This window comes from Gorilla gorilla, chromosome 20, assembly GCF_029281585.2.
Source record: "Gorilla gorilla gorilla isolate KB3781 chromosome 20, NHGRI_mGorGor1-v2.1_pri, whole genome shotgun sequence".
Classification (NCBI taxonomy): domain Eukaryota; kingdom Metazoa; phylum Chordata; class Mammalia; order Primates; family Hominidae; genus Gorilla; species Gorilla gorilla.
The window spans coordinates 16,425,659-16,451,169 of record NC_073244.2 but is presented as its reverse complement, the minus strand read 5'-3'; the positions used below and the strand labels follow the sequence as shown (position 1 = coordinate 16,451,169).

At 53.5% G+C, this 25,511-nt stretch overlaps 2 protein-coding genes across 2 annotated transcripts in view; one reads left to right on the top strand and one right to left on the bottom strand.

Annotated features, from left to right (window-relative positions):
* Positions 1-9,181, bottom strand: part of PDE4A (phosphodiesterase 4A) — a 65,392-nt gene extending 56,211 nt beyond the window's left edge. Inside the window, exon 1 of the mRNA XM_055371658.2 lies at positions 9,015-9,181. The gene's annotated coding sequence lies outside the window, so the exon portion shown is untranslated. The remainder of the gene's footprint in view (positions 1-9,014) is intronic.
* Positions 9,182-10,461: 1,280 nt separating this feature from the next.
* CDC37 (cell division cycle 37, HSP90 cochaperone) lies at positions 10,462-22,919 on the top strand. The gene is made up of 8 exons (XM_019015770.3): positions 10,462-10,681; positions 17,859-18,134; positions 18,519-18,627; positions 18,719-18,834; positions 18,919-19,041; positions 20,616-20,798; positions 20,900-20,971; positions 22,345-22,919. The coding sequence occupies exons 1-8, from the start codon at positions 10,580-10,582 to the stop codon at positions 22,498-22,500; spliced, it is 1,137 nt and encodes a 378-aa protein (XP_018871315.1). The 5' UTR covers positions 10,462-10,579; the 3' UTR covers positions 22,501-22,919.
* Positions 22,920-25,511: the final 2,592 nt, after the last annotated feature.

Here is a 25,511-nt window from a genome sequence, read left to right as displayed (position 1 = left end):
CATTTTTCAGCCAGACTGCCCCAGTCCATGTTCTGGGCCCCCACTGCAGGTTTTTCTACCCCCATTAAAGCACTCACCACTCTGATTGTAACCTGTATTCTCCAGCAAACAGAGCAAGAAATGGCACCCATTCATTGTGGCCCTCAGCCTCGACCTCCTGGGCTAAAGCAGTCCTCCCACCTCAGCCTCCTGAGTAGCTGGGATTACAGGCACACACCACCATGCCCAGCTAATTTTTGTTTTTTGGGTTTTTGTTTGTTTGTTGTTTTGTTTGTTTTTTTGAGACAGAATCTTGCACTGTCGCCCGAGCTGAAGTGCAATGGCACAATCTCGGCTCACTGCAACCTCTGCCTCCTGGGTTCAAGTGATTCTCCTGCCTCAGCCTCCTGAGTAGCTGGGATTACAGGCACCTGCCACCATGCCTGGCTAATTTTTTGTATTTTTAATAGAGACGGGGTTTCACTATGTTGGTCAGGCTGATCTCAAATTCCTGACCTCATGATCCACCCGCCTTGGCCTCCCAAAGTGCTAGAATTACAGGCGTGAGCCACCACGCCTGGCCTTAATTTTTGTATTTTTTGTAGTGATAGAGTTTAACCATGTTGCCTAGGCTGGTCTGGAACTCCTGGGCTCAAGCAAACCTCCCACCTTGACCTCCCAAAGTGCTGGGATTACAAGCATGGGCCACCATGCCTGGCCTAAAAAGTAAACATGTTTTAATAAAAAAAAAAAAGAGAGAGAAAGAAGCTGCAGCAAGTTACCCAGAAGAAATCTAGCTAAAATTATTGATGAAAGTGGCTACAATTAACAACAAATTGTTCAGTGTAGACAAAATAGTCTTTTTTTTTTTTTTTTTTTGCAATGGAGTGTTGCTCTGTCGCCCAGGCTGGAGTGCAGTGGCGCGATCTTGGCTCACTGCAAGCTCCACCTCCTGGGTTCACGCCATTCTCCTGCCTCAGCCTCCCAAGTAGCTGGGACTACAGGCACCTGCCACCATGCCCAGCTAATTTTTTTTTTTTTTTTTTGTATTTTTAGTAAAGACAGGGTTTCACTGTGTTAGCCAGGATGGTCTCGATCTCCTGACCTCATGATCCGCCCACCTCAGCCCCCCGAAGTGCTGGGATTACAAGCGTGAGCCACAGCTCCTGGTCTATTTTTTTTTTTTTTTTTTTCTGAGTCAGAGTCAGGGGGATGGGAAGAGCCTGTTGCTCAGACTGGAGTGCAATGGCGAGATTGCAGCTTACTGCAACCTCCGCCTCCCAGGTCAAGCGATTCTCGTGCCTCAGCCTCCGGAGTAGCTGGGATTACAGGTGCGTGCCACCACGTCTACCTAATTTTTTGTATTTTTATAGAGACGGGGTTTCACCATGTTGCCCAGTCTGGTTTCTAATTCCTAGGATTATAGGCGTGAACCACGGCGCCTGCCCAACAAAATAGTCTTCTATTGGAAGTAGATGCCAACTAGGACGTTCACCCTAGAGAGAAGTGAAGTCAATGACTGGCTTCAAAGGACAGCCTGACTCTTGTTAAGGGCTAATGCAGCTGGTGGCTTTCGGTTGAAACCAATTCTCATTTACTATTCTGAAAATCCTGGGGACCTTTAGAATGATGTTAAGTGTACTTGGCCTCTGCGCTATAAATAGAACAACAAAGCCTGGGTGACAGCACATCTGTTTACGGAATATTTTAAGCCGACAGTTGAGACTTCCTGTGCAGAAAAAAGTTTCATTTCAAAATATGACTGCTCATTGTCAATGCAACTGGTCACCCAAGAGCTCTGATGGAGATGTACAAGGAGATGTTTTCCTGCCTGCTAACACAGCGTCCATTCTGCAGCCCACTGATCAAGGAGTACATTTGACTTTCAAGTATTATTATTATTATCTTATTTATTTATTTATTTTGAGACTGAGTCTTGCTCTGTCACTCAGGCTAGAGTGCAATGGTGCCATCTCAGCTCACTGCAACCTCTGCCTCCTGGGTTCAAGAGATTCTCCTGCTTCAGCCTCTCAAGTAGCTGGAATTACAGGTGCCCACCACCACGCTAGGCTAATTTTTGTATTTTTAGCAGAGACGGGGTTGTACCATGTTGGCCAGGCTGGTCTTGAACTCCTGACCTCAAGTGATCCACCTGCCTCAGCCTCCCAAAGTGTTGGGATTACAGGCATGAGCCACCACGCCCGACCTGTTCTATTTTTAAAAATTGCCACAACCACCCCAACCTTCAGCAACCACCACCCTCATCAGTCAGAAGCCATCAACATTGAGGCAGGACCCTCCACCAGGAAAAAGATTATGACTTGCCGAAGGCTCAGATGATGGTTAGCTTTTCTTAGCAATAAAGGTTTTTTTGTTTTTGGTTTTGGTTTTTTTTCAAACAGGGTCTCACTCTATCGCTCAGGCTGGAGTACAGTGGCGTGATCTCGGCTCACTGCAATCTCCGCCTCCCGGGTTTAAGCGATTCTCCTGCCTCGGCCTCTGGAGTAGCTGGGACTACAGGCGTGCACCACCATGCCCAGCTAATTTTTGTATTTTTTGGTAGAGATGGGGTTTCACCATGTTGGCCAGGCTGGTCTCAAACCCTTGGGCTCAAGTGATCTGCCCGCCTCAGCCAAAGTGCTGGGATTATAAGTGTGAGCCACCACACCCGGGCAGCAATAAAGTTTTTAAGGTTTTTCTGTTTTGTTTTAGAGACAGGGTCTCACTCCGTTGCACAGGCTGGAGTGCAGTGCTGTGATCATAGCACACTGCAGCCTTGTCCTCCTGGGCTCAAGCTATCCTCTCACCTCAGCCTCCCAAGTAGCTGGGACCACAGGTGAGTACCAACATGCCCAGCTAATTTTTAAATTTTTTTCATAGAAATGAGGTCTCACTGTGTTGCCCAAGCTAATAAAGTATTTTAAAATTAAGGTATATGCATTGTTGTTTTAGACATAATGCTATTGCATACTTAATATACATATGGTATAGTGTCAGCATAATTTTTACATGCACTAGGAAACCAAAATTTTTTTGTATCACTTTATTGTGATACTCGCTTTATTGTGGTAGTCTAGAACTGAACTCACAGTATCTCTCAGCTCTGCCTGTATACTTTAGAGCAAATTACTCAGCCTCTCTGGCCCTCAGTTTTGTCATCTGTAAAATAGGAATAATATTCACACCCATCTGATGGGGTTGTTGTGAGGATGAAGTGAAGTAATGCATGTGAATTTATTTCTGTTCCCTTTTTTTTTTTTAAATTGAGACAGTCTCGCTCTGTTGCCAGGCTAGAGTGCAGTGGCACAATCTCAGCTCACTACAACCTCTGCCTCCTGAGTTCAAGTGATTCTCCTGCCTCAGCCTCCCAAGTAGCTGGGACTACAGGTGCGCACCACCACACCCAGCTAATTTTTGTACTTTTAGTAGAGACGGGGTTTCACCATGTTGGCCAGGATAGTCTCAATCTCTTGACCTCATGATCTGCCCGCCTCAGCCTCCCAAAGTGCTGGGATTACAGGCGTAAGCCACCGTGCTCGGCCTATTTTCATTTTGTTAAGAGACAAGGGTCTTACTCTGTTGCCCAGGCTGGAGTGCAGTGATGTTATCACACCTCACTGTAGCCTTAAACGCCTGGGCTCAAGTGATCCTCTTGCCTCGGCTTCTCAAGTAGCTGGGACTACAGGTGAGCACCACAACGCCCAGTTAATTTTTAAATTCTTTGTAGAGAGGGGGTCTTGCCATGTTGCCCAGGCAGGTCTGGAATTCCTTGGCTCAGGTGATCCTCCTGCCTCAGCCTCCCAAAGTGCTGGGATTACAGGCGTGAGCCACCATGTCTGGCCAACCCACCAGCCCCTTTGCTGTTCTTCAAACACCTAGAACATATTCAGACCTCAGATATCCTGATGCTTTTCCCATCCCCCTGACTCTGCTTGTGTTTTCTTTTTCTTTTTCTTTCTTTTTTTTTTTTTTTCTTGAGACGGAGTCTCGCTTTGTTGCCCAGGCTGGAGTGCAGTGGCGCGATCTCAGCTCACTGCAAGCTCCGCCTCCCGGGTTCACGCCATTCTGCTGCCTCAACCTCCCGGGTTCACGCCATTCTCCTGCCTCAGCCTCCCGAGTAGCTGCGACTATAGGCGCCTGCCACCACTCCCAGCTAATTTTTTGGTTTTTTTTTTAGTAGAGACGGGGTTTCACCATGTTAGCCAGGATGGTCTCAATTTCCTGACCTCGTGATCCACCCACCTCGGCCTCCCAAAGTGCAGGGATTACAGGCGTGAGTCACCGCGCCCAGCCCTGCTTGTGTTTTCTTTGCCTTAGACTTATAATTTTTTTTCTTTTTTTGAGACGGAGTTTAGCTCTTGTCATCCAGGCTGGAGTGCAATGGTGTGATCTCGACTCACTGCAACCTCCGCCTCCAGGGTTCAAATGATTCTCCTGCCTCAGCCTCCTGAGTAGCTGGGATTACAGGCGCCTGCCACCACGCGCAGCTAATTTTTGCATTTTCAGTAGAGACGGGGTTTCTCCATGTTGGCCAGGCTGGTCTCAAACTCCTGGCCTCAAGCAATTCCCCTGCCTTAGCTTCTCAAAGTGTTGGGATTACAGGCGTGAGCCACTGCGCCCGGCCTATTGTTTGTAATTTTGAAGAGGAACCCTGCGTGTGCGTTTTCCCTAGGCTCTGCAAATTCTGTTGCTCAAAGTCTCAAGGATTTGTGAAATGAAGAAAGCAATGAAGAAGACGATGTTGGAGGGGTCCAGCCGGCCAGGCGAGAGAGGCAGAGACATGCCCCTTACTGCTGTCAGGACACAAGTGCACATTTGCGGCAATCAGCCCTGGCTGCAGCCCAGGCGAGGGAGGCAGGGCCCAGGAGTGCTCAGGGTGGAGGGATGCCTCTAAGCCTGCCTTCTCCTTCCCTGGACAGCAGGCCGCTGGAGATGGGGGTCCAGATGGCAGCACAGGCTGCTCTCGACAGCTGGCATCAGGCTCAGGCCACGAGAGTCCTTTTCCCCCACCCATGTTGTCAGCACCATCAGCTACCAGCCCAGCCTGGGAGCCACTGGCCTGGCCTGGCAGAGGAGAGCTGATGTCACCCAGCCCGACATCCCGCCCACTCCCCACTTCCTTCAACAGAAGGATGTGGCGATGTACAGCAAATAACACGGAAGTGAGAATAAAAGCCCCTGCCCACACCATGGCCCTGAATATTCACGGCTGCCCAAGTTCCATGCTCAAAGCTGACGCAGGTCTTGGAAGGATTGTGAAGGGCTCCAGGCATGTGTGCATGTGTATGCAAATACATGCATATATATGCATGAACTTCATACCTGGCTGTGCATGTGCAAATGGGCTGGTGGAACCTTCTGTGAGTCTAAGTGTTGCATAGTTGAAACCAAATTGTACCCGCAGGAATCTATGTGTCAGGGCAATACCACATCGGTCTATGTGAATAAGAGGTTGGCTGTGCCTGTGTGACTGTAATATGAATGTGTAGGTGTGTGGGGGTGTCACTGTGTGAAGATGCAGCGGAAAACAGTATTTCACAGTGCCTAGAAATGCAGGTTCCGGGGGCTGGGCGCAGTAGCTCACGCCTATATTCCCAGCACTTTGGGAGGCCAAGGCAGGGGAATCGCATGAGGCCAGCAGTTTGAGACCAGTGAGGGCAACATAGCGACACCCCATCTCTTTTCTTTTCTTTTTTGAGGCAGGTCTCCTGCTGTTGCCTGGGTTGGTATGCGGCAGTGCGATCATAGCTCACTGCAGCCTCCAACTCTTGGAGACCCCGTTTTTAAAATGAAATGAAAAAAAAATTAGCCATGTGTGGTGCTGTGCACCTGTAATCCCAGGTACTCAGGAGGCTGAGGCAGGAGGATTGCTTGAGCCCAGGAGTTTGAGGCTGCAAGTGAGCTGCGATTGCCACTGCACTCCAGCCTGGGTGACAGAGTAAGATCCTGTCTTTAAAAAGAAAGGAGGGCTGGGCGCAGTGGCTCATTGGGAGCACTTTGGGAGGCCAAGACGGTCGGATCACCTGAGGTTGGGAGTTTTCAACCAGCCTGGCCAATATGGTGAAACCCCATCTCTACTAAGAATACAAAAAATTCGCTGGGTGTGGTGGCGCGTGCCTGTAATCCCAGCTACTCAGGAGACTGAGGCGGGAGAATCACTTGAATCTGGGAGGCAGAGGTTGCAGTTAGCCAAGATCGAGCCACTGCATTCTAGCCTGGGCATGACAGAGTGAGACTCTGTCTCAATTAAAGAAAGAAAGGAAGGAGGGAAGGAAGGAAAAAGAGTTCATGTCCTTTGCAGGGACATAGATGAAGCTGGAAACCATCATTCTCAGCAAACTAACACAAGAACAGAAAACCAAACACCGCATGTTCTCACTCATAGGTGGGAGCTGAACAATGAGAACACATGGACACCAGGAGGGGAACATCACACACTGGGGCCTGTTGTGGGGTGGGGGGCTAGGGGAGGTATAACATTAGGAGAAATACCTAATGTAGATGACAGGTTGATGGGTGCAGCAAACCACCATGGCACGTGTATACCTGTGTAACAAACCTGCACGTTCTGTACATGTATCCCAGAACTTAAAGTATAATAAATAATTAGTTAAAAAAAGGAAGAAAGAAAAAAGAAATGCAGGTTCCAGGTTTAAATCTCTGCTCAGCCACTCAGTCCCCATGGCCACTTTTCTGTGATGTGTATTAGTGGGATTATGTTTGGGTTTGAGTGTGTGTGTGCTGAATTCAGCTCCTGCAGGAAGTCTTTCTAAACACCCAGCCACACCCTCTATTTCCATCAGTATCCTAATAACAATGTGTTATTATATCTTTTTGATCATGTTATTTCATTTCAGTTTCCTCCACTAAATGTCAGCTCCACTGGGGCAGGGAGTTTTGTTCTGTTAATTGCTGTGTCCCTGGCACCTGGTACATAGTAGGTGCTGAATAAATATTGAATAGATGAAAGCAGTGCTGTGTCTATATGTTATGTGGGGAAGAGTGGGCACTGGCTGGACACCATGAGTTCCTGGGCACACAGTGCTCAGTTCTGGTCTCTGTCCACAGCTGTTCACAACCCTTGCTTTAACCACCTTCTTTTTTTTTTTTTTGGTGAGACAGAGTCTCACTCTGTCTCCCAGGCTGAAGTGCAGTGACGTGATCATGGCTCACTACAGCCTCGACCTCCTGGGCTCAAGTGATCCTCCCACCTCAGCCTCCCAATTATCGGGATTACAGATGTGAGCCATCGTGCTGGGCCCATCTTCAATTTTGTAGAAATGTTGACATTCTGGGATTCACTGTCTCCTGTATCAAATTCAAGGGAGCGGGGGTGGATTGGTTTATGCTAAGCCTTCTTCCTAATTTACAGTTCTAGAATCTAGTCTTAAACTAATCCCCTCTTTAATTCATTTAAGATTTTTTTTTTTTTGAGTTTTGCTCTTGTCACCCAGGCTGGAGTGCAATGGCACTATCTCAGCTCACTGCAACCTCTGCCTCCCGGGTTCAAGCCATTCTCCTGCCTCAGCATCCTGAATAGCTGGGACTACAGGCGTGTGCCACCATGCCCAGCTAAGGATTTATTTTTTGTTTTTATTTTTTTTTAGAGATGGGTGTTGCTGGGATCCTCCAGCCAGCCTCCCGAGTAGCTGGGACTACAGGCTCACACCAGGATGCCACGCTCATTCAACATTTATTGAGCACCTACTGTGTGCCAGGCACTGTTCTAGACCTGATCCTGCCCTCATGGAGCTCAGACCCAAGGAGGAAGGCAGGCAGGATCCAGAAGTCTTACTTAATCTGTTGTTGTTGTTGTTGTTGTTTTTTCCTGACAGAGTCTTGCTCTGTCACCCAAACTGGAGTGCAGTGGTGTGATCTTGGCTCACTGCAACCACCGCCTCCCGGGTTTAAGCAATTCTCCTGCCTCAGCCTTCTGGGTAGCTGGGATTACAGGCGCCTGCCACCACGCCCGACTAATTTTTGTATTTTTAGTAGACATGGGGTTTCACCATGTTGGCCAGACTGGTCTCGAACTCCTGACCTCAAGTGATCCGCCTGCCTCAGCCTCCCAAAGTGCTAGGATTACAGGCGTGAGCCACTGTGTCCAGCTTCTCCTTTAATCTTGAGTGCCTTTCCCTAGTCTCTCTCTGTCCGAGGACAGAATTTTAGTCTTCACAGTCTGAAATCACCCGCGGGGATTTGTATGTTTATACAGGGATCCTGCTCCCTCACTAGCCAGGAGCGGGGACCCCTACTGGGTTTGTTGGTTGCTGCTGCCCCAAAGCCTGGTCACAGTGCCCAGTACATCGTAAGCAGACACTTGGGAAAGAGATGTGAAATGAGCTAATAAATAAAATGATGGCGCAAAAGCAGGCTCCACGAGCACGATTTCGCGGAATCCTAGGTGTGTGTCATTACCCACTTTGCAGAGGAGGAAATTGAGACTCAGGAAGGCAAAGCCGCCTGCCGGGCCCCACCGCAGCTCAGTGGTAGTGGCTATGGGATGTAGCAGAAGAAGCAAGGGTAGCCCCAAAAAGCGTTCCCAATTCCCGCAAACCTCCCCCCCACACACACACAGGCAGGAGAGACATAGCAGGGTTTGCACCGATGGGGGTGGGATGGGGACCGGGGACAGAGGGACAGTGCAAAGCAACTTAGGGGTCCCTCTCCTCAGTCCCCAGGGCTGGAGGTGCTGTGCTGGCAGATTAGGAAATGCTTGGCGTTGATGGGGAAGCTTCCGGCGCCCTATCCCCAGTTCTGGAAGCTGAGGCTCCGGGAACCCTGTTTTGCTGAAGCTGGGCAGCTCCAGTCTCCAGAGCCAGGAAGAGACCCCCGCGCCTATCCGGGAATCCCCGACATCTGGGATTCTCTCCAAACACCCCCAGGCTGATGACGGGGCCGAAGCCCTAAAGGGCATACGGTGGGGGTGGGGGTACGACTTTCCTAGGGAGCCGGGGAACCCCCTACCGTCCTGGCCCCCTCCCACTGTGGCACCGTGTCCCCCTCCCCACCGCAGCTCGCAGTCCCAAGCTTACCTTGCGGGGGGGCCTGGGGAGGGGATGCCCCGCCCTCCCTGGCCTGGGGGGCGGGAGGGGACGGGGGTGTCCAGACCCTTTGTTTGCTGGTGTGTGAGTGTGTATGTGTGTGTGCGATTGTGAGAGCCGCCGGGGTGTGGGTCCGTGCGCGCGCGTGCCCGGGCCGTGACGGCCACTGATGTGCTGGACTGCCAGGGTGGAGGGGAAGAGGGAGGGGGAGGAGATGGGGACTCCCCCGCCCCTGCCCGCCCACTCGCGGGTTTTAATGAAGCGCGAGGGGGAAGGGCGGCAGCGGGAGGACGTTTTTGTCCGATGGCCCCTCCCGCTCCATGCACCGGGGAATCCTCCCACTTCTGGAGACCTTCGCTCGCTCTCTCCAGGCACTGCCTCCAACGTCGGCTCCAGGGGAGACTAGGAAGAGGCGCCCCTCACCGGAGTGGCTGGAGCTCCTCCTATCCAGCCTGACCCCCGAGGGGGCACCCTTTAATCTGAGATAATCCTGGCCCAAGGCTGCAACACGGCCTATTATCCTGGTATCAAAGCGTGGATTGGGATGCATGGAAGTGTGAGGTGGTCGAGGCCCTGCATGCTTAGAGTAATGGAGTCCTTAGAGCCCCGGCGGAGGAAGGGTACCCCCAGACGAACGGGGAGGGGCTATGCGTGGCCCCAGACTGTGACGACAAGGAAAGCCCCCTTCCACCCCTCCACGATTCCCCCCACCAAGCGCGGGGCTAGGAATACGCGCCGTGGGCTAGACTCTAGCGACACCCAGCGGCCAGCGGGGTGGGGCGCCGAGACCCGTTTTGGGGGGGTCCGGGTGATTCCAAAGTGTGTGTGTGTGTGTGTGTGTGTGTGTGTGTGTGTGCGCGCGCGCGCGCTCGCGCGAGTCCTCGCTGCGAATGGCAGGAGGTGGAAGACAAGGAGAAGGCTGTTGCCGAGGCGGGGAAACCCCAGCTCCCAAGGCAGGGCCACAGTCTCCCCTCCACGTTTAACCCCGCAAGGGAAGGGCCATACCACCCCCGATTTAGACACCCCCAGGGCAGGTCCAGTCCTCCTCGGGCTGAGAAAGTCCGAGGAGTCATCAGGCGCCCCTCTCCAGCGCAGGCTTAGGTCCCCGTTTACGAAGGGCAGGGGGAGGGCCTTCCCGCCGTGTCCCTACCCCTTGCAGACGTCACTGCGGCGTGGCTGAGGGGACAGTCCTCTCAGTCTCATCAACCGTCCCCTCCCTGCCACCCCAAACGCCCACCGTGGAGCGGCGGGAGATGAGGGGGGCTCGGAGTTGAAGCGCGCACTCATATGCCCCCAGGAGACCTAGCGGAGCCCCAGCGCCAGATGACGCGGAGTCTCTGCGGGAACTCCAGGGGGCCGGAACACTTACGCAGGGCCCTTTAAGGCTGGCTGGGTAGCTAGTGCCGCTGCCGCGGTTACTAGGGATGTGACGTCACACAGGGCGGGGTTTCCCGCGCTCGGCGGAAGCGGAAGGGGCGGGGCTCCGCGCACCGAGTCTCCACTGCTGCCGCCGTCGCCGCCACCCGAGCCGGAGCGGGCTGGGCCGCCAAGGCAAGATGGTGGACTACAGCGTGTGGGACCACATTGAGGTGTCTGATGATGAAGACGAGACGCACCCCAACATCGACACGGCCAGTCTCTTCCGCTGGCGGCATCAGGTAAGGCGCGCGCGCCCATCCCTTTCCCCACTCCCGGACCCCGCTTCGGAGTTGTGATCCCCGATACTGCCCAGGGACCCCGCTGTTCACACCTAGGATTCTCACCCCCCCAGTCTGGATTTTCAGGAGCTTCGATTCAACTCCGGGACCCCAGTACCACTGGGACCCTGAGTCCCTGCCCTGCATCTCCGCTCCCCCACTCCCTGCTCCGATTTTTGCGTGGGATTCCCTGTTCACCCCCTAGAACTTCTTCATAGTCTGGAGTCCCCTAGACGAGTCTTTGGGGTTCTCCCTAATTCTGTTCGGCAGTTAACATTTACACCCAGAACTCTGCCTCAAAGTTTGGATCGCAAATTCTTCTAGATGATCCCTCATCCTATTCGGGTATTCACTTCCTATCTGGGATCTCCCATCGCCCCCCCACCTCCGTAGTCTGGACCCCCAATATTTTGGTCTGTCCCGGGATCTACTTTCCGGGATCTTGATCCGGGGTTCCCATTCAGATCCGGAGTCGCCACTCCTTTTCTAAACGGAACAAGGAACTCTGTGCTACTCTGATATTCCTGTCCCTGCCCACACCCAGGACCCCCTTCCTAGAGTGTAGAACCGTCCCCCTTCAGGATCCTTAGTCTCACCGAGTACTTGGGTTTTGGAATCTGGTTCCCCTCTGGATCTAACTACCAGCTCCAACCCGATAGAGCCTCACATTCCAGCCTCTCCTTTGGCCTCCGGTAAACCCATTTCCCATTATACCAGGAAATCCTGCCCACGTGGCTTCCGGCCTAGCCAGAGCCCCTGCTCCTACTTGGTATTGCAGACCCTGTCACCACCCACTTCCCAGACTGGCTTCCTGTATGAGCCTCAGCCAGCATTGGAAACTCTCCCCTAACTCAAGCCCAGAACCCCAAACCCACCCCACCTTTTGTCCCCAGCCTGATAGCTACTCTGTGACCCAAATTGTCCCTGCTCTTATCCAGGGACTCTCCCGGTCTGATTCTAAATTCACCACCCCTTCTTCTATCTGACCACAACAGAGGCCCCAAATCCAGACCCCAGAATCCCAAGCCTGGGTGATCCATGTCCTACCACCACATCAGTGCTCACGAGCCAATGGGATGACTAAGACTTAAAGGTTTAACCTCCTGCTACCCCAAATGAGTGTGCCTGCATCACATACCAGTGTCTGTTGTATTCCTTTTTTTTTTTTTTTTTTTGAGACGAAGTTTCCTTCTTGTCGCCCAGGCTGGAGTGCAGTGGCACAATCTTGGCTCACTGCAACCTCTGCCTCCCGGGTTCAAGTGATTCTCCTGCCTCAGCCTCCTGAGTAGCTGGGATTACAGGCATGATGCACCACCATGCCTGGCTAATTTTGTATTTTTAGTAGAGACAGGGTTTCTCCATGTTGGTCACGCTGGTCTTGAACTTCCGACCTCAGTTGATCCACCCACCTTGGCCTCCCAAAGTGCTGGGATTACAGGCGTGAGCCACCGCACCCAGCCATGTTGTGCTCTTAAACGAAGGGCATATACCTCTCAGAACCTTCTAGTGAGGATCTCTTACCCCACCCTCCCATAGGTCAATTCCCCATCATTTATCCAGAAACAACTAGAAGGTCCCTTTCCCATCCTTCCAGAATACTCTGGAATACGGCATTAGTCTCTTCATCTAGCTCCCAGTCCCACCTCCAGACCTATTCCTTAAATCCTGAGTCTCCTGGGTAGTGTACCTGCCAAGCAAGCCACTGGAGTGTGGGAAGAAAGTTCTAGCGCTTCTATTTCTTGCCGTGTGTAACATTTTATTATGAAATATTTAAGACTTCCTCAAAGCTCCAAAGACTATTCTTGGGAAGACCTATTTCTGTCACATAAAGAGGTTAATCTTTACTACTGTGGAGAATGGTTTGGTCCTGCCGGGTGGGAGGGCCCCCCTCCTGCAGCGTAGTGTACCTGCCACACCCTCCTCCCTCTGGCACAGAGCTTTTCCTGTCCTACCGCTGAGAACCCGGGTGGTTGTAGTGGCACGTAAGGGAGGCAGGGGGCTTCAGCGTCTCCAGCACAGGTTCAAGGACAGGCAAGCTTGGGTTCCAATCCTAGCCCCAGCTCTTGCTGCTTCTTTCTTTCTTTGATGTGGCAAGACTCACAAGAAGCCTCCCTGAGCCCATGTGAAACCTGGGATAATATGGCCCCACCTCCCTGAGACCTTTGTAAGAATGAATTAAGACTGGGTCAGGAAAACTTGGGGCAGGTTTGGAAGGAAGCATTGTGGAGGGGAAGGAGAGATTGCTGTCGTTCAGAGCACAGGCCTGACTAGGTTCAAATCTCAGCTCTGTCTGTATCACTCACGTGCTACGTGACTGCCAGGGAACTGTTTGATCGCTCTGTGCCTCAGTTTCCCTACCTGAGAATCTGAATGATGTCCACCCCATAAGGTTGTTGTAAGGCTTACCTTATTCATTTAATATTTGTAATCCTTTTGGGGCAGTGGCTGTTATCATCATCATCATTTAAATAATTTCTGTTCATGGTTAAAAAAAAAAAATTCTGTAGCCACATGTGGTGGCACATGCATATAGTCCTAGCTACTCAGGAGACTGAGGCAGAAGGATCATTTGAGCCCAGAAGTTCAAGTCCAGCCTGAGCAACATAGCAAGACCTTGTCTCTCTCTTTTTTTTTTCGAGACAGGGCCTTGCTTTGTCACCCTGAGATGGCAGTGGCACCATCTCAGCTCACTGCAACTTCCACCTTCCAGGCTCAAGTGATCCTCCTACTTCTGCCTCCTGAGTAGCTGGGACCACAGGTACACACCACCATGCCTGGTTGATTTTTGTACTTTTTGGTAGAGACAGGGTTTCACCATGTTGCCCAGGCTGGTCTCAAACTGCTGAGCTCAGGCAATCCACCTGCCTCAGCCTCACAAAGTGCTGGGATTGTAGGTGTGAGCCACCAAGCCTGGCCTAAGACCTTGTCTCTTAAAAAAAAAAAAAAAAAAAATTCCAAAGTTTCCAGAAGCGGACAAATGAATCCCTTTTCTCAGCCCCAGCTCGCTGGCTCTCCTGCCCAGAGACAGCTGCTGTTAGTGGTTTCTTCTAATGAGTTGTATGACATTGAGATTCTGTGAGCCTCAGTTTCCCTAACTGTAAGGCAGGAGGGTAGTGACACCTGTGGGCCCTGCTTGCTGGGGTGGCTTCTCCCCTGCCCAGCCTGCTATAGCCCCTCCCCGATAGGAGGTGTAAAGCCCAGGCTGGGCAGGCTGCCGCCCCCACCAACTCCAAGAGGCCTTTTTTAGCTGCGGCCTCCCTGGCAGTTGTTCAGAGGACACAGGGGAGACTGGTGGCTGCCCAGCAGTGGATTGCAGGGTGGCAGGCAGGCTCCAGGGTGACACAGGCCCATCGTGGAGAAAGGGAGTTGGAGAGGCCACAGCTGCTTTTTTTTTTTTTTTTTTTTTTTTAAGACGGAGTCTCACTCTGTTGCCCAGACTGGAGTGCAGTGGTGCCATCTCGGCTCACTGCAACCTCCACCTCCCAGGTTCAAGCAATTCTCCTGCCTCAGCCTCCCGAGTAGCTGGGACTACAGGTGCGCGCCACCATGCCTGGCCAATTTTTGTATTTTTAAAGTAGAGATGCGGTTTCACCATGTTGGCCAGGCTGGTCCCGAACTCCTGACCTCATGATCTGCCCGCCTGGCCTCCCAAAGTGTTGGGATTACAGGCATGAGCCACCACGCCCAGCAACTTTTTTTTTTTAAGAGATGGAATCTCACTATGTTGCCTAGGCTGGTCTCAAATTCCTGAGCTCAAGTGATCCTCCCACCTCGGCCTCCCAAAGTGCTAGGATTATAGGCATGGGTCACTGTGCCCAGCCTGCAGCTGCTGTTTATCTCATGAGGTATAGCTTTTTTTTTTTTTTTTTCAGGCAGGGTCATGCTCTGTTGCCCAGGCTGGAGTGCAGTGGCGCAATCTCAGCTCACTGCAACTTCTGCCTCGGGTTCAAGCGATTCTGCCTCAGCCTCTGGAGTAGCTGGGATTGCAGGCGCCTGCCACCACGCCTGGCTAATTTTCGTGTTCTTAGGAGAGACGGGGTTTCACCATGTTGGCCAGGCTGGTTTCAAACTCCTGACCTCAGGTGATCCACCCGCTTCGGCCTCCCAAAGTGTTGGGATTATAGGTGTGAGCCACCACGCTCGACCATGTAGGCCTTCTTGACCCCTTATACATATGGGGGAATCCGAGGCTTAGGCTGGCTGTGTCAGTCCCCTGGGGTATTAGAATAGGGGCCAGCTCTGCCTGGCCCTGCCTTAGAACCTGGGGACACAGCCTCAGATAAGGCACAGAAATGAGTCAGCAGACCATTCAGGTGGCAGTGACAAGGACGGAGATGGTAACAGTGGGACACACCTACTGAGGGCTGTTTTGGAAGCATTTTCCATAGAGTTAGTCATTCAGTTCTCACGGCGATCCTGTGAGACTCCATTTCACAGAGGGGAAGACCAAGGCCGGGAAGGGTTTCAGTGACATGGCCAAAGTTCCATCTCCCGTCAGTGGCACAGCCGGGTGCTGTGACCATGTAGTAACAACCACTCCCAGTTATTGAGCGTGTACTCTGGGCCAGAAATTAAACTAAGCATTTGAAGGACATTTCCTTTTTAAAGCCCCAGAGTAGTCCTCAGAGAGAGAGAGAGATTGTCCTCTTGCACAGATGGTAATGACCTTGGCCAGTACAGGAAAGGTGCGTGCTGAGGGCCCACATGGCTCGGGACATTTTACTCTAATCATCTCCTTAGTTTCTTCCAATATGAGCTTGTGCGGTCAGCATTGTTGACTGTTTGACAGATGAGAAAACTGAGGTTACAGGAGGTTAGGGGATGGCCCGGGATACCCAGCCGGTACATGGTGGCTGTGGGCTAGGACCCAGGGGCCGTTGCCCCAAGGCTGTCCTCCAGCACCCTCACCACATCGTCACATTGTCACAGGAGGTCCTTTAGGGATCAGTGGTGCCTCAGGCAGGGAGCATTTGGGGAAGGCTCTGTTGAAGCTGAGTTTTGGGTGCAAAAGCAGGTAAGGGAACTGCACATGCAGAGGCCAAGAGGCAAGACAGAGCCCGTACTTTCGGGGAACGATGAGGGCCAGTATCTGCCTGGGACCCAGGACCAGGATGCCAGGATCAGAAGTCCCATCTGAATTCAGACCCCCCAAAATGTAGTGGGGAGGACTCTGGTCACGTGGTCAAATGCATGGGCTTCACAGGCCTCCGTGGCGGCAGCTGTGCCTGGATTGGAGAGGGTCAGCAATTGAAGGTGGTGGCACGTTTCAGGGTTTCAGGGTTTGATTAGTGGCTCTGGATAGAGCAGCCCCCACTGAGGTTCAGGAGAGGTGGTGGTGGAGCCACGCAGGGGTCTCAGGAGAGGCCTGTACAATCCGATGGGGCCCAGATGGAGGTCTGAGCGAGACAGGGAGTGAGGCGGGGACCAGGAGCCTGAGGAGATGAGGCACTGTTATCAGGAGAAAGAGGAGTGCCTGGGGAGTGACATCTGGGGCTGGGGTGAGCGGGAAGCAGATAGACACCAAGCTGGGGCTCAGGAGGGCATGCTGGGCTGGAGACAGAGCTAAGAGGGCCTTGGCAGTGATCCTGGGGCAAGGTTATGGGTGGAACAAAGAAACATCTAGAAGGGGCCCTGGTGCAGTGGCTCATGCCTGTAATCCCAGCACTTTGGGAGGCCAAGGTGGGTGATCACTTGAGGTCAGGAGTTCAAGACCAGCCAACATGGAGAAACCCCGTCTCTACTAAAAATACAAAATTACCCGGGTGTGGTGGCGCGTGCCTGTAATCCCAGCTACTAAGGAGGCTGAGGCAGGAAAATTGCTTGAACACAGGAGGCAGAGGTTGCAGTGAGCCAAGATCGCGCCACTGCACTCCAGCCTGGGCGACTCCGTCTCAAAAAAAAGAAAAAAAAAAAAAGCCAGGCGTGGTGGTTTGTGTGCACCTGTAGTCCCAGCTACTTGGGGGGGTTGAGGCAGGTTGAGCCTGGGAGATTAAGGCTGCAGTGAGCCATTATCGCACCACTGCACTCTAGTCTGCATGACAACAAGACCTTGTTCAAACAAAACTGAACAAAATAAAAACAAAAAAAAAAACAAGCATTTGCTGAGCCCCTGCTTTGCACCAGGCCAAGTTCCTGGTTCTGGGAACAAAAGTGGCGAACACGTTCCCATATTTAGAGAGCAGGGCTTCATTCATTGGAGGGGGGCAGTACCCAAAACGTGATAAATAATTGTCATATGATGTTAGTGGTTGCTGGTGTTGAGGAGGCAGGGAATTCCGGACAGGGGCAGCGGGAGGTTGCCATCATCAGGAAGGTGGTTGGGGAAGGGGTCCTCGCTAAGGCAACATGGAGCCCAGATCGCACAGGTGCCATGGAGTCAGCTGTGGGGGGCTCTGAAGGAAAAGCATTCCAAGTAGTTGGAACAGCCAGTGCGAAGGCCTTGAGGTTCAAGAAAAAAGTGGGCTCCGCAGGGCGCAGTAGCTCCCGCCTGTAGTCCCAGCACTTTGGGAGGCCGAGAGGGAAGGATCGCTTGAACCCAGGACTTCAAGACCAGCCTGGGCAACATGGCAAACCCCATCTTTACTGAAAATACAAAAATTAGCTGGGCGTGCTGGTGCACACCTGTAGTCCCAGCTACTTGGGAGACTGAGGTGGGAGGATCGCCTGAGCCCAGGGAGGTTGAGGCTGCAGTATGTCGTCATTGGGCCACTGCACTCTGACCTGGACGACAGAGTGAGACCCTGTTTTTTGTTTTGTTTTGTTTTGTTTTCTTACAAAAAAAATGGCCTCAAGAAAAGGTGAGAAAAGTGAGGGGCTGGTGTAGCTGGAAGGAAGAGTTACCAGGGGAGGTGCCGGCGCAGATTGTGTAGGGCCCATGTAGGCTGTGGTGACAACTTGGGTTCTGCTCTGAGTGAGATGGGAGCCGCCAGGGTTCTGAGCAGAGGACGGAGGGACCTGACCCCACTTGGGTGTGCGCTGGCACCTGTGGGCGCAGGGGCAGAAGCTGGGAGACCAGGGCACGAGAGGTGGACGCATACTTTTTCCTGGGGCCATCTCCGGTGCAGGGATTGGGTATGGGGGGGGGGGGGGGTAAGGGACAGACGACTCCCCAGAGTTGATAGGCCGTCCCTGCCCGCAGGCCCGGGTGGAACGCATGGAGCAGTTCCAGAAGGAGAAGGAGGAACTGGACAGGGGCTGCCGCGAGTGCAAGCGCAAGGTGGCCGAGTGCCAGAGGAAGCTGAAGGAGCTGGAGGTGGCCGAGGGCGGCAAGGCAGAGCTGGAGCGGCTGCAGGCCGAGGCACAGCAGCTGCGCAAGGAGGAGCGGAGCTGGGAGCAGAAGCTGGAGGAGATGCGCAAGAAGGAGAAGAGCATGCCCTGGAACGTGGACACGCTCAGCAAAGACGGCTTCAGCAAGGTGTGAGGGGCGGCCGGGGCGGGCAGTGCGCATGCGCAGCCAGAGAGCGTGCAACCAGGACGCATGCGCACCCAATGCCTGGTCAGGGGAGGACCCCGGCGGTGTAGTTGAAGAGTGTGGTGGGGGGCGGGGAGCTGAGGGATGGACGGGGGCCACGTGGGAGGGGGGACAGGCTTGGGGGGCCGGGCGGATGAAACACCCCAGCGGTCCCCTCCTCTGATCTGCCCCAAGGGCCATGCCCACGCTCCCGCCACCTTGATGCTCATGGCTTCGTCACCACCTCCGCCGTGGATGGGATGGGCGCTGCGGCCACGGCCCGCCCGGCCGCGCTCGAGGCGCTCCGCAGCCTTGCCCCAGCCCACTCCCCCTCTCACCCTACCACAGAGCATGGTAAATACCAAGCCCGAGAAGACAGAGGAGGACTCAGAGGAGGTGAGGGAGCAGAAACACAAGACCTTCGTGGAAAAATACGAGAAACAGATCAAGCACTTTGGTGAGTGGGGCGTGTGGGTTATGGGGGGCAAGGTCGAGGCAGGCCCTTTGCCTCCAGGGCCCTCCAGCACCTTGCCAGCATCTTCCCACAGGCATGCTTCGCCGCTGGGATGACAGCCAAAAGTACCTGTCAGACAACGTCCACCTGGTGTGCGAGGAGACGGCCAATTACCTGGTCATTTGGTGCATTGACCTAGAGGTGGAGGAGGTGAGTGGAGCTTTCCCCAGGGCTGTGAAAAGGCGCTGCCATGAGGCTGCCACTTGGTGACGCTGTGCCTGTTCTTCCTGGCAGAAATGTGCACTCATGGAGCAGGTGGCCCACCAGACAATCGTCATGCAATTTATCCTGGAGCTGGCGAAGAGCCTAAAGGTGGACCCCCGGGCCTGCTTCCGGCAGTTCTTCACTAAGATTAAGGTAGGGTCCCTGAGCTGCCAGGTGGCTGGAGGCCCCCTCCCCAGGGAACCAGCCCACGATGCTCTAGGTAAGGCCGACTCCTCTCCACTGGGACTCAAGCCCCTCCAGTCACCGCATCCTAGATCAGGAGAGGGTGGGGCCAGGGAGGAGGAGAGAAGTGGGCAGATTCTGCCAGACTTTAAAAGTGGAGGCCGGGCGCAGTGGCTTACGCCTGTAATCCCAGCACTTTGGGAGGCCGAGGTGGGCGGATCACCTGAGGTTGGGAGTTTGAGACCAGCCTAACATGGAGAAACCTCATCTCTACTGAAACTACAAAATTAGCCGGGCATGGTGGTGTGTGCCTGTAATCCCAGCTGCTCGGGGGGCTGAGGCAGGAGAATCGCTTGAACCTGGGAGGCGGAGGTTGCTGTGAGCCGAGATCGTGCCATTGCACTTCAGCCTAGGCAACAAGAGCGAAATTCCATCTCTAAATAAATAAATAAATAAAAGAAAATAAAAGTGGAGGTCAGGCCAGGCTTGGTGACTGAGTACTATAGTCCCAACTATTTGGGAGGCTGAGGCAGGAGGATCACTTGAGCTCAGGAGTTTGTGAGCTGTGGTTTGCCACTGCACTGCAGCCTGGGTGACAGAGCAAAACTGCATTACAAAAAAATGTGGGAGCAGTAGGATGTGCTGAAGGTCCCCAGGTGAATATGTGGGTAAAGGACAAAGGTGAGGGTGCCTCTAGGGTTTTGGGTTTTAGTTTGTTTTTGAGACAGAGTCTTGCTCTGTCACCAAGGCTGGAATGCAGTGGCGTGATCTCAGCTCACTGCAACCCCTGCCTCCCGGGTTCAAGCAATTCTAGTGCTTCAGCCTCCCAAGTAGCTGGGATTACAGGTGCCTGCCAGCCTCAGGGTTTTTTTTGTTGTTGTTGTTTTGTTTTTTTGAGATGGAGTCTCACTCTGTTGCCCAGGCTGGAGTGCAGTAGCACGATCTCGGCTCACTGCAACCTCCGCCTCCTGGGTTCAAGCGATCCTCCAGCCTCAACCTCCTGAGTAGCTGGGACTACAGGCATGTGCCACCATGCTCGGTTAATTTTTTGTATTTTTAGTAGAGATGGGGTTTCACCGTGTTAGCCAGGATGTTTTCGAACTCCTGACCTCGTGGTCTGCCTGCCTCGGCCTCCCAAAGTGCTGGGATTACAGGCGTGAGCCACCGCGCCTGGCCTAGCCTCTAGGATTTTTAACCTGCGTACCTGGAGGAACAGGGCTATCCTTACCGAGACTGGGGAGACCAAGGACAAGGCAGGCTGGGAGGTGGCCATGTTGAGTTAGAGGTGCCCATGCAGGGACACTGAGGACATGAGTGTCTCAGATCTGCAGTAGAGCAGGGCTCCCAAGCAGGTGGTCTTTGGCAAATGCCAGATGAGGTCCCTGGCGGGGGAGCCCAGGCCTTGGGGAGCCCTTCATGTAGGTCAGGAATAGACTTGGGGAACCCTGGGGTGCCTCTGAGGAGCTGCGGCTGGAGGGTCCTGGGCCTCCCAGTCCCTCCTGAGCGTTGGGCCAGGTCCAGTAAGCACTGCCCAACCCCCATAGACAGCCGATCGCCAGTACATGGAGGGCTTCAACGATGAGCTGGAAGCCTTCAAGGAGCGTGTGCGGGGCCGTGCCAAGCTGCGCATCGAGAAGGCCATGAAGGAGTACGAGGAGGAGGAGCGCAAGAAGCGGCTCGGCCCCGGCGGCCTGGACCCCGTCGAGGTCTACGAGTCCCTCCCCGAGGTGGGGCTCCCCAGCCCAGGCGGGCAGCAGGAGGACCCTGAGCGGGACCCCCCAGGGCCACAGGGACCCAGCCCCTGACCCCAGCCCCTCTGTACCGCCAGGAACTCCAGAAGTGCTTCGATGTGAAGGATGTGCAGATGCTGCAGGACGCCATCAGCAAGATGGACCCCACCGTGAGTAGCCCCCGCGCCCCATGCCTTCCCGGCGGGCCGTGTGTCTCCCCCAGCCCTGTGTGCCAAGTCTCTGAAGCCGGCTGGTGAAAGTGCCCCTCCAAGGCTTCTCCAAGGAGTAAGGGGGGTCGTGTCACCTTGGCACACACCCACATATATTGAGCACCTACTGTATCCCAGTATCAAGCAGATAAATGCTGAGCTTTGAGCTCATGTTCTTCGTGACTGTCACTGTTACTGTGACTGAGTCCAGCCTCAGTTTCCTTATCCAAACCACATTTTCTCTCAATATCAGCTCACAAAATGCGTGGGGAAGGGAGGTGAGCACATGGCAGGGGCTGGTAAACGCTGGCTGTTAATTGGATTTTGTCTACTTGTTTTTGAGAGACAGGGTCTTCCTCTCTCACCCAGGCTGCAGTCTCGACCTCCCAGGCTCAAGTGATCCTCCCACCTCGGCCTCCCCAAGTAGCTGGGGTTACAGGCTGACACCATGACATCTAGCTAATTTTTTTTTTAATTATGTTTTTATAAAGACAGGGTCTCACTGGCTATATTTTTGGAAGTGGTAATAGACGTTGAATCTAAGTAGGACACTGTTTGATCCTATTCCTACCACTTGGCTCCCTGGTTGATCACACTGGTTTTCTCGTCTGTAAAATGGGTCTAGCTGCAGGACTGGCCCTGAGTTTCTAGAAGCTTCTATGGGCATAGCCATCTAGACCAGGTTCTGCAAACTGCAGCTCCCAGACTCACTGCCTGTCTTTATAATAAAGTTTTATTAGAACAAAGAAGCCACGCTCAATTGTTTCCCTATCATCTACAACCGATCTTGCTCTACCACAGCAGAGTTGAGTCGTGATGGAGACCATATGGCTCGCGGAAGCAGAAATATTTAGTCTGTCCCTTTACCAAAAAAAATTTGCTGGCTTTTGTTCTAGATTGCACTATCTAAATTTAAATTAAAGTTAAATAAAATTTAAAGTTCCAGCTGGGTACGGTGGCTCACGCCTGTAATCTCAGCGCTTTGGGAGGCCAAGGCAGGCAGATCACCTAAGGTCAGGAGTTCAAGACCAGCCTGGCCAACATGGCAAAACCCCATCTCTACTAAAAGTAAAATTAGCCAGGCATGGTGACAGGCGTCGGTAACCCCAGCTACTTGGGAGGCTGAGGCAGGAGAATCACTTGAACCTGGGAGGTGGAGGTTGCAGTGAACCGAGATTGCACCACTGCACTCCAGCTTGGGTGACAGAGTGAGACTCTGTCTCAAATAAATCGGTAAAATATCAATAGGCAGGAAGCCAGCTTGGGGATGTGCAGGGGACAACGGGGACCACCGGCTGGCGGCCCCACCTCATCTGCCTGCCTTCTCCTCACAGGACGCAAAGTACCACATGCAGCGCTGCATTGACTCTGGCCTCTGGGTCCCCAACTCTAAGGCCAGCGAGGCCAAGGAGGGAGAGGAGGCAGGTCCTGGGGACCCACTACTGGAAGCTGTTCCCAAGACGGGCGATGAGAAGGATGTCAGTGTGTGACCTGCCCCAGCTACCAACCGCCACCTGCTTCCAGGCCCCTATGTGCCCCTTTTCAGAAAACAGATAGATGCCATCTCGCCCGCTCCTGACTTCCTCTACTTGCGCTGCTCGGCCCAGCCTGGGGGGCCCGCCCAGCCCTCTCTGGCCTCTCCACTGTCCCCACTCTCCAGCGCCCATTCAAGTCTCTGCTTTGAGTCAAGGGGCTTCACTGCCTGCAGCCCCCCATCAGCATTATGCCAAAGGCCCGGGGGTCCGGGGAAGGGCAGAGGTCACCAGGCTGGTCTACCAGGTAGTAGGGGAGGGTCCCCAGCCAAGGGGCCGGCTCTCGTCACTGGGCTCTGTTTTCACTGTTCGTCTGCTGTCTGTGTCTTCTATTTGGCAAACAGCAATGATCTTCCAATAAAAGATTTCAGATGCTCTCTGGGCTGCTGGGAGGGCCGTTCAGGCAGCCCATCTCTTGTAGGTGGGAGGGAAACCTGGTGGGATATTGGGGGCTGAGCTGTGCTTCTCTGGTCCTTTGCCCACCAGCCATCGTGGGTCCTCGCCTCACACATGCTGTTCCACAACTTGGAACAGTCTTCTTCCAGAGGCCTCAAAAGCCCCCAACCTTCAGTCTCACCCACCCACTCCCTTGTCCCTACTTGGACCTCCAGAATGCAGGGTGGCCCAAGCTGATCACCACCAGAGGGCAGTAGTGATCTGCAAACCAAGTCACCTTCCCTAGGGTTTTGTGGATCTGGCGCACCTGCCCGCACCCCACGCCTTTCCAGCTTCCTACAACCTTTTGGAGCAGCATCCTGGACGATATCTCCCCACCCTATGGCCAGCGCTGCCCCCAAACAGATTTTTTTTTTTTTTTTTTTTTGAGAGTCTAGCTATCACCCAGGCTGGAGTGCAGTGGTGGAATCTCGGATCACTACAACCTCCGCCTCCCAGGTTCAAGTGATTCTCCTGCCTCAGCCTCCTGCTGGGATTATAGGCGCCCACCACCACACCCGGCTAATTTTTTGTATTTTTAGTAGACACGGGGTTTCACCATATTGGCCACACTAGTCTTGAACTCCTGACCTCAGGTGATCCTCCCACTTTGGCCTCCCAAAGTGCTGGGATTACAGGTGTGAGCCACCACACTTGGCCCCCCCCAAACATTCTTGATTCTGACCACTGCCTTTTGTCCCTATGGCCTTCAGGTCCCCATTGCCTCTGGCTCTAATTCCTGCCCCAGCCTCCTCCTCATTCCCCACTACAAGTCAGCCCCTGAACAGGCAGCAGCCAGAGGGTACCTGTGAACACAAGGGTCAGGGCATGTCCCACCTCTGCTCAAAAGCCTCGCAGGACTCCCCTCCCTGGGAGCAGAAGCCGAAGTCCTCCCTGCAACTGACCAGGCCCCCAGCACCATCTGCCTGTTACCTCGCTGCCCTGTTGTCCCCAGCTCCATGCTGGCCCTTGAGCACTTGAAATTTCTCTTCGTGTGGCCTTGGGTGATGCGCTGAGCCTCAGTGTCCCTGCTCTTAGGGCTAACGTCGTCGCACTAGTGCCCTCCTCAGGCCGTAGTGAGGGGGACAAGTGAGGTAATGGTTCAGACAACTGGCACCTGGCACTCAGATTCTCTGAACGGGGACCTTGGCACTTGCTGGCCATCTTCAAAAGTCACAAAATATTTCTGCCACAGGAAAAGTCTTAAAGAAGAGTGCACGGCCAGGCATGGCTCACACCTGTAATCCCAACATTTTGGAGACCAAGGCAGGAGGATCACTTGAGCCCAGGAGTTCAAGACCAGCCTGGCTAACATGGCGAAACCCAGTCTGCACTAAAAACACAAAAATTAGCCAGGTATGGTGGCACGTGCCTGTAATCCCAGCTACTCAGGAAGCTGAGGCAGGAGAATTGCTTGAACCCGGGAGGTGGAGGTTGCAGTGAGCCAGGATCACGCCACTGCACTCCAACCTGGGTGACAAATACTTATCTCAAAAACAACAACAACAGCAAAAACAGTGCTGGGCGCAGTGGGGCGCACCTGTAGTTACAGATACTTGGGAGGCTAAGGCAGGAGGATTGCTTGAGCCCGGGAGGTCAAGGCTTCAGTGAGCTAAGATCAAAGTACAATAAATACCCAGGTTCACATCAGTTTAAGACATGAAATACCTCCGATCCAGTAGACTTATGCCTACCTCTCCTGGGGGACATCATCTCTGAGGGGACTGCTTGTCACTCAGACCACAGATCAATGCCACTTCTCTGAGGCCCTCCTTGACCTACTTTAATTCCCCTCATGCTCGGCCACCAAACCTGCCTCACATGCCTTTCTTCGCACAGACCTGTGTATTGTCACCTCCCATGTACTGTGGGTGCCACCAGAGCACGGACTTTTTCTTGCAACATACACAGTGCCAGAAAGCGGACCTTCAGAAAACATTTGCAAAAGCATTGGATAAAAACCCCTGGAATGCTGTTGTGCCCAAGCCGATCACCACCAGGGGGCAGGAGTGAGCTGCAAATCTAGTAACTTTCCTTAGTGTTTTGTATGAGTGAGAACGACAGGTAGGAGCTGCAGGGGGACTCCTGGAACCCTGATTGAGCCTCAGACACCTTCCAAGATCTTTTTATTTATTTATTTTTCAGAGACAGGGTTCTCTCCATGTTGTTCAGGCTGGATTTGAACAGAGCTGAAGCAGTCTGCTCGCCTCAGCTTCCCAAAGTGTTGGGACTACAGGCCAGTGTGCCCTGCCGAGTAAAAATTTTAATTTTTGAGCGGGGCGCGGTGGCTCACGCCTGTAATCCCAGCACTTTGGGAGGCCGAGGAGGGCGGGTCACAAGGTCAGGAGTCCGCGACCAGCCTGACCAACATGGTGAAACCCCGTCTCCACAAAAAATACAAAACTTAGCCAGGCGTGGTGGCACGTGTCTGTAATCCCAGCTACTCGGGAAGCTGAGGCAGGAGAATCGCTTGAACCCGGGAGGCGGAGGTTGCAGTGAGCCAAGATCGCGCCACTGCACTCCAGCCTGGACAA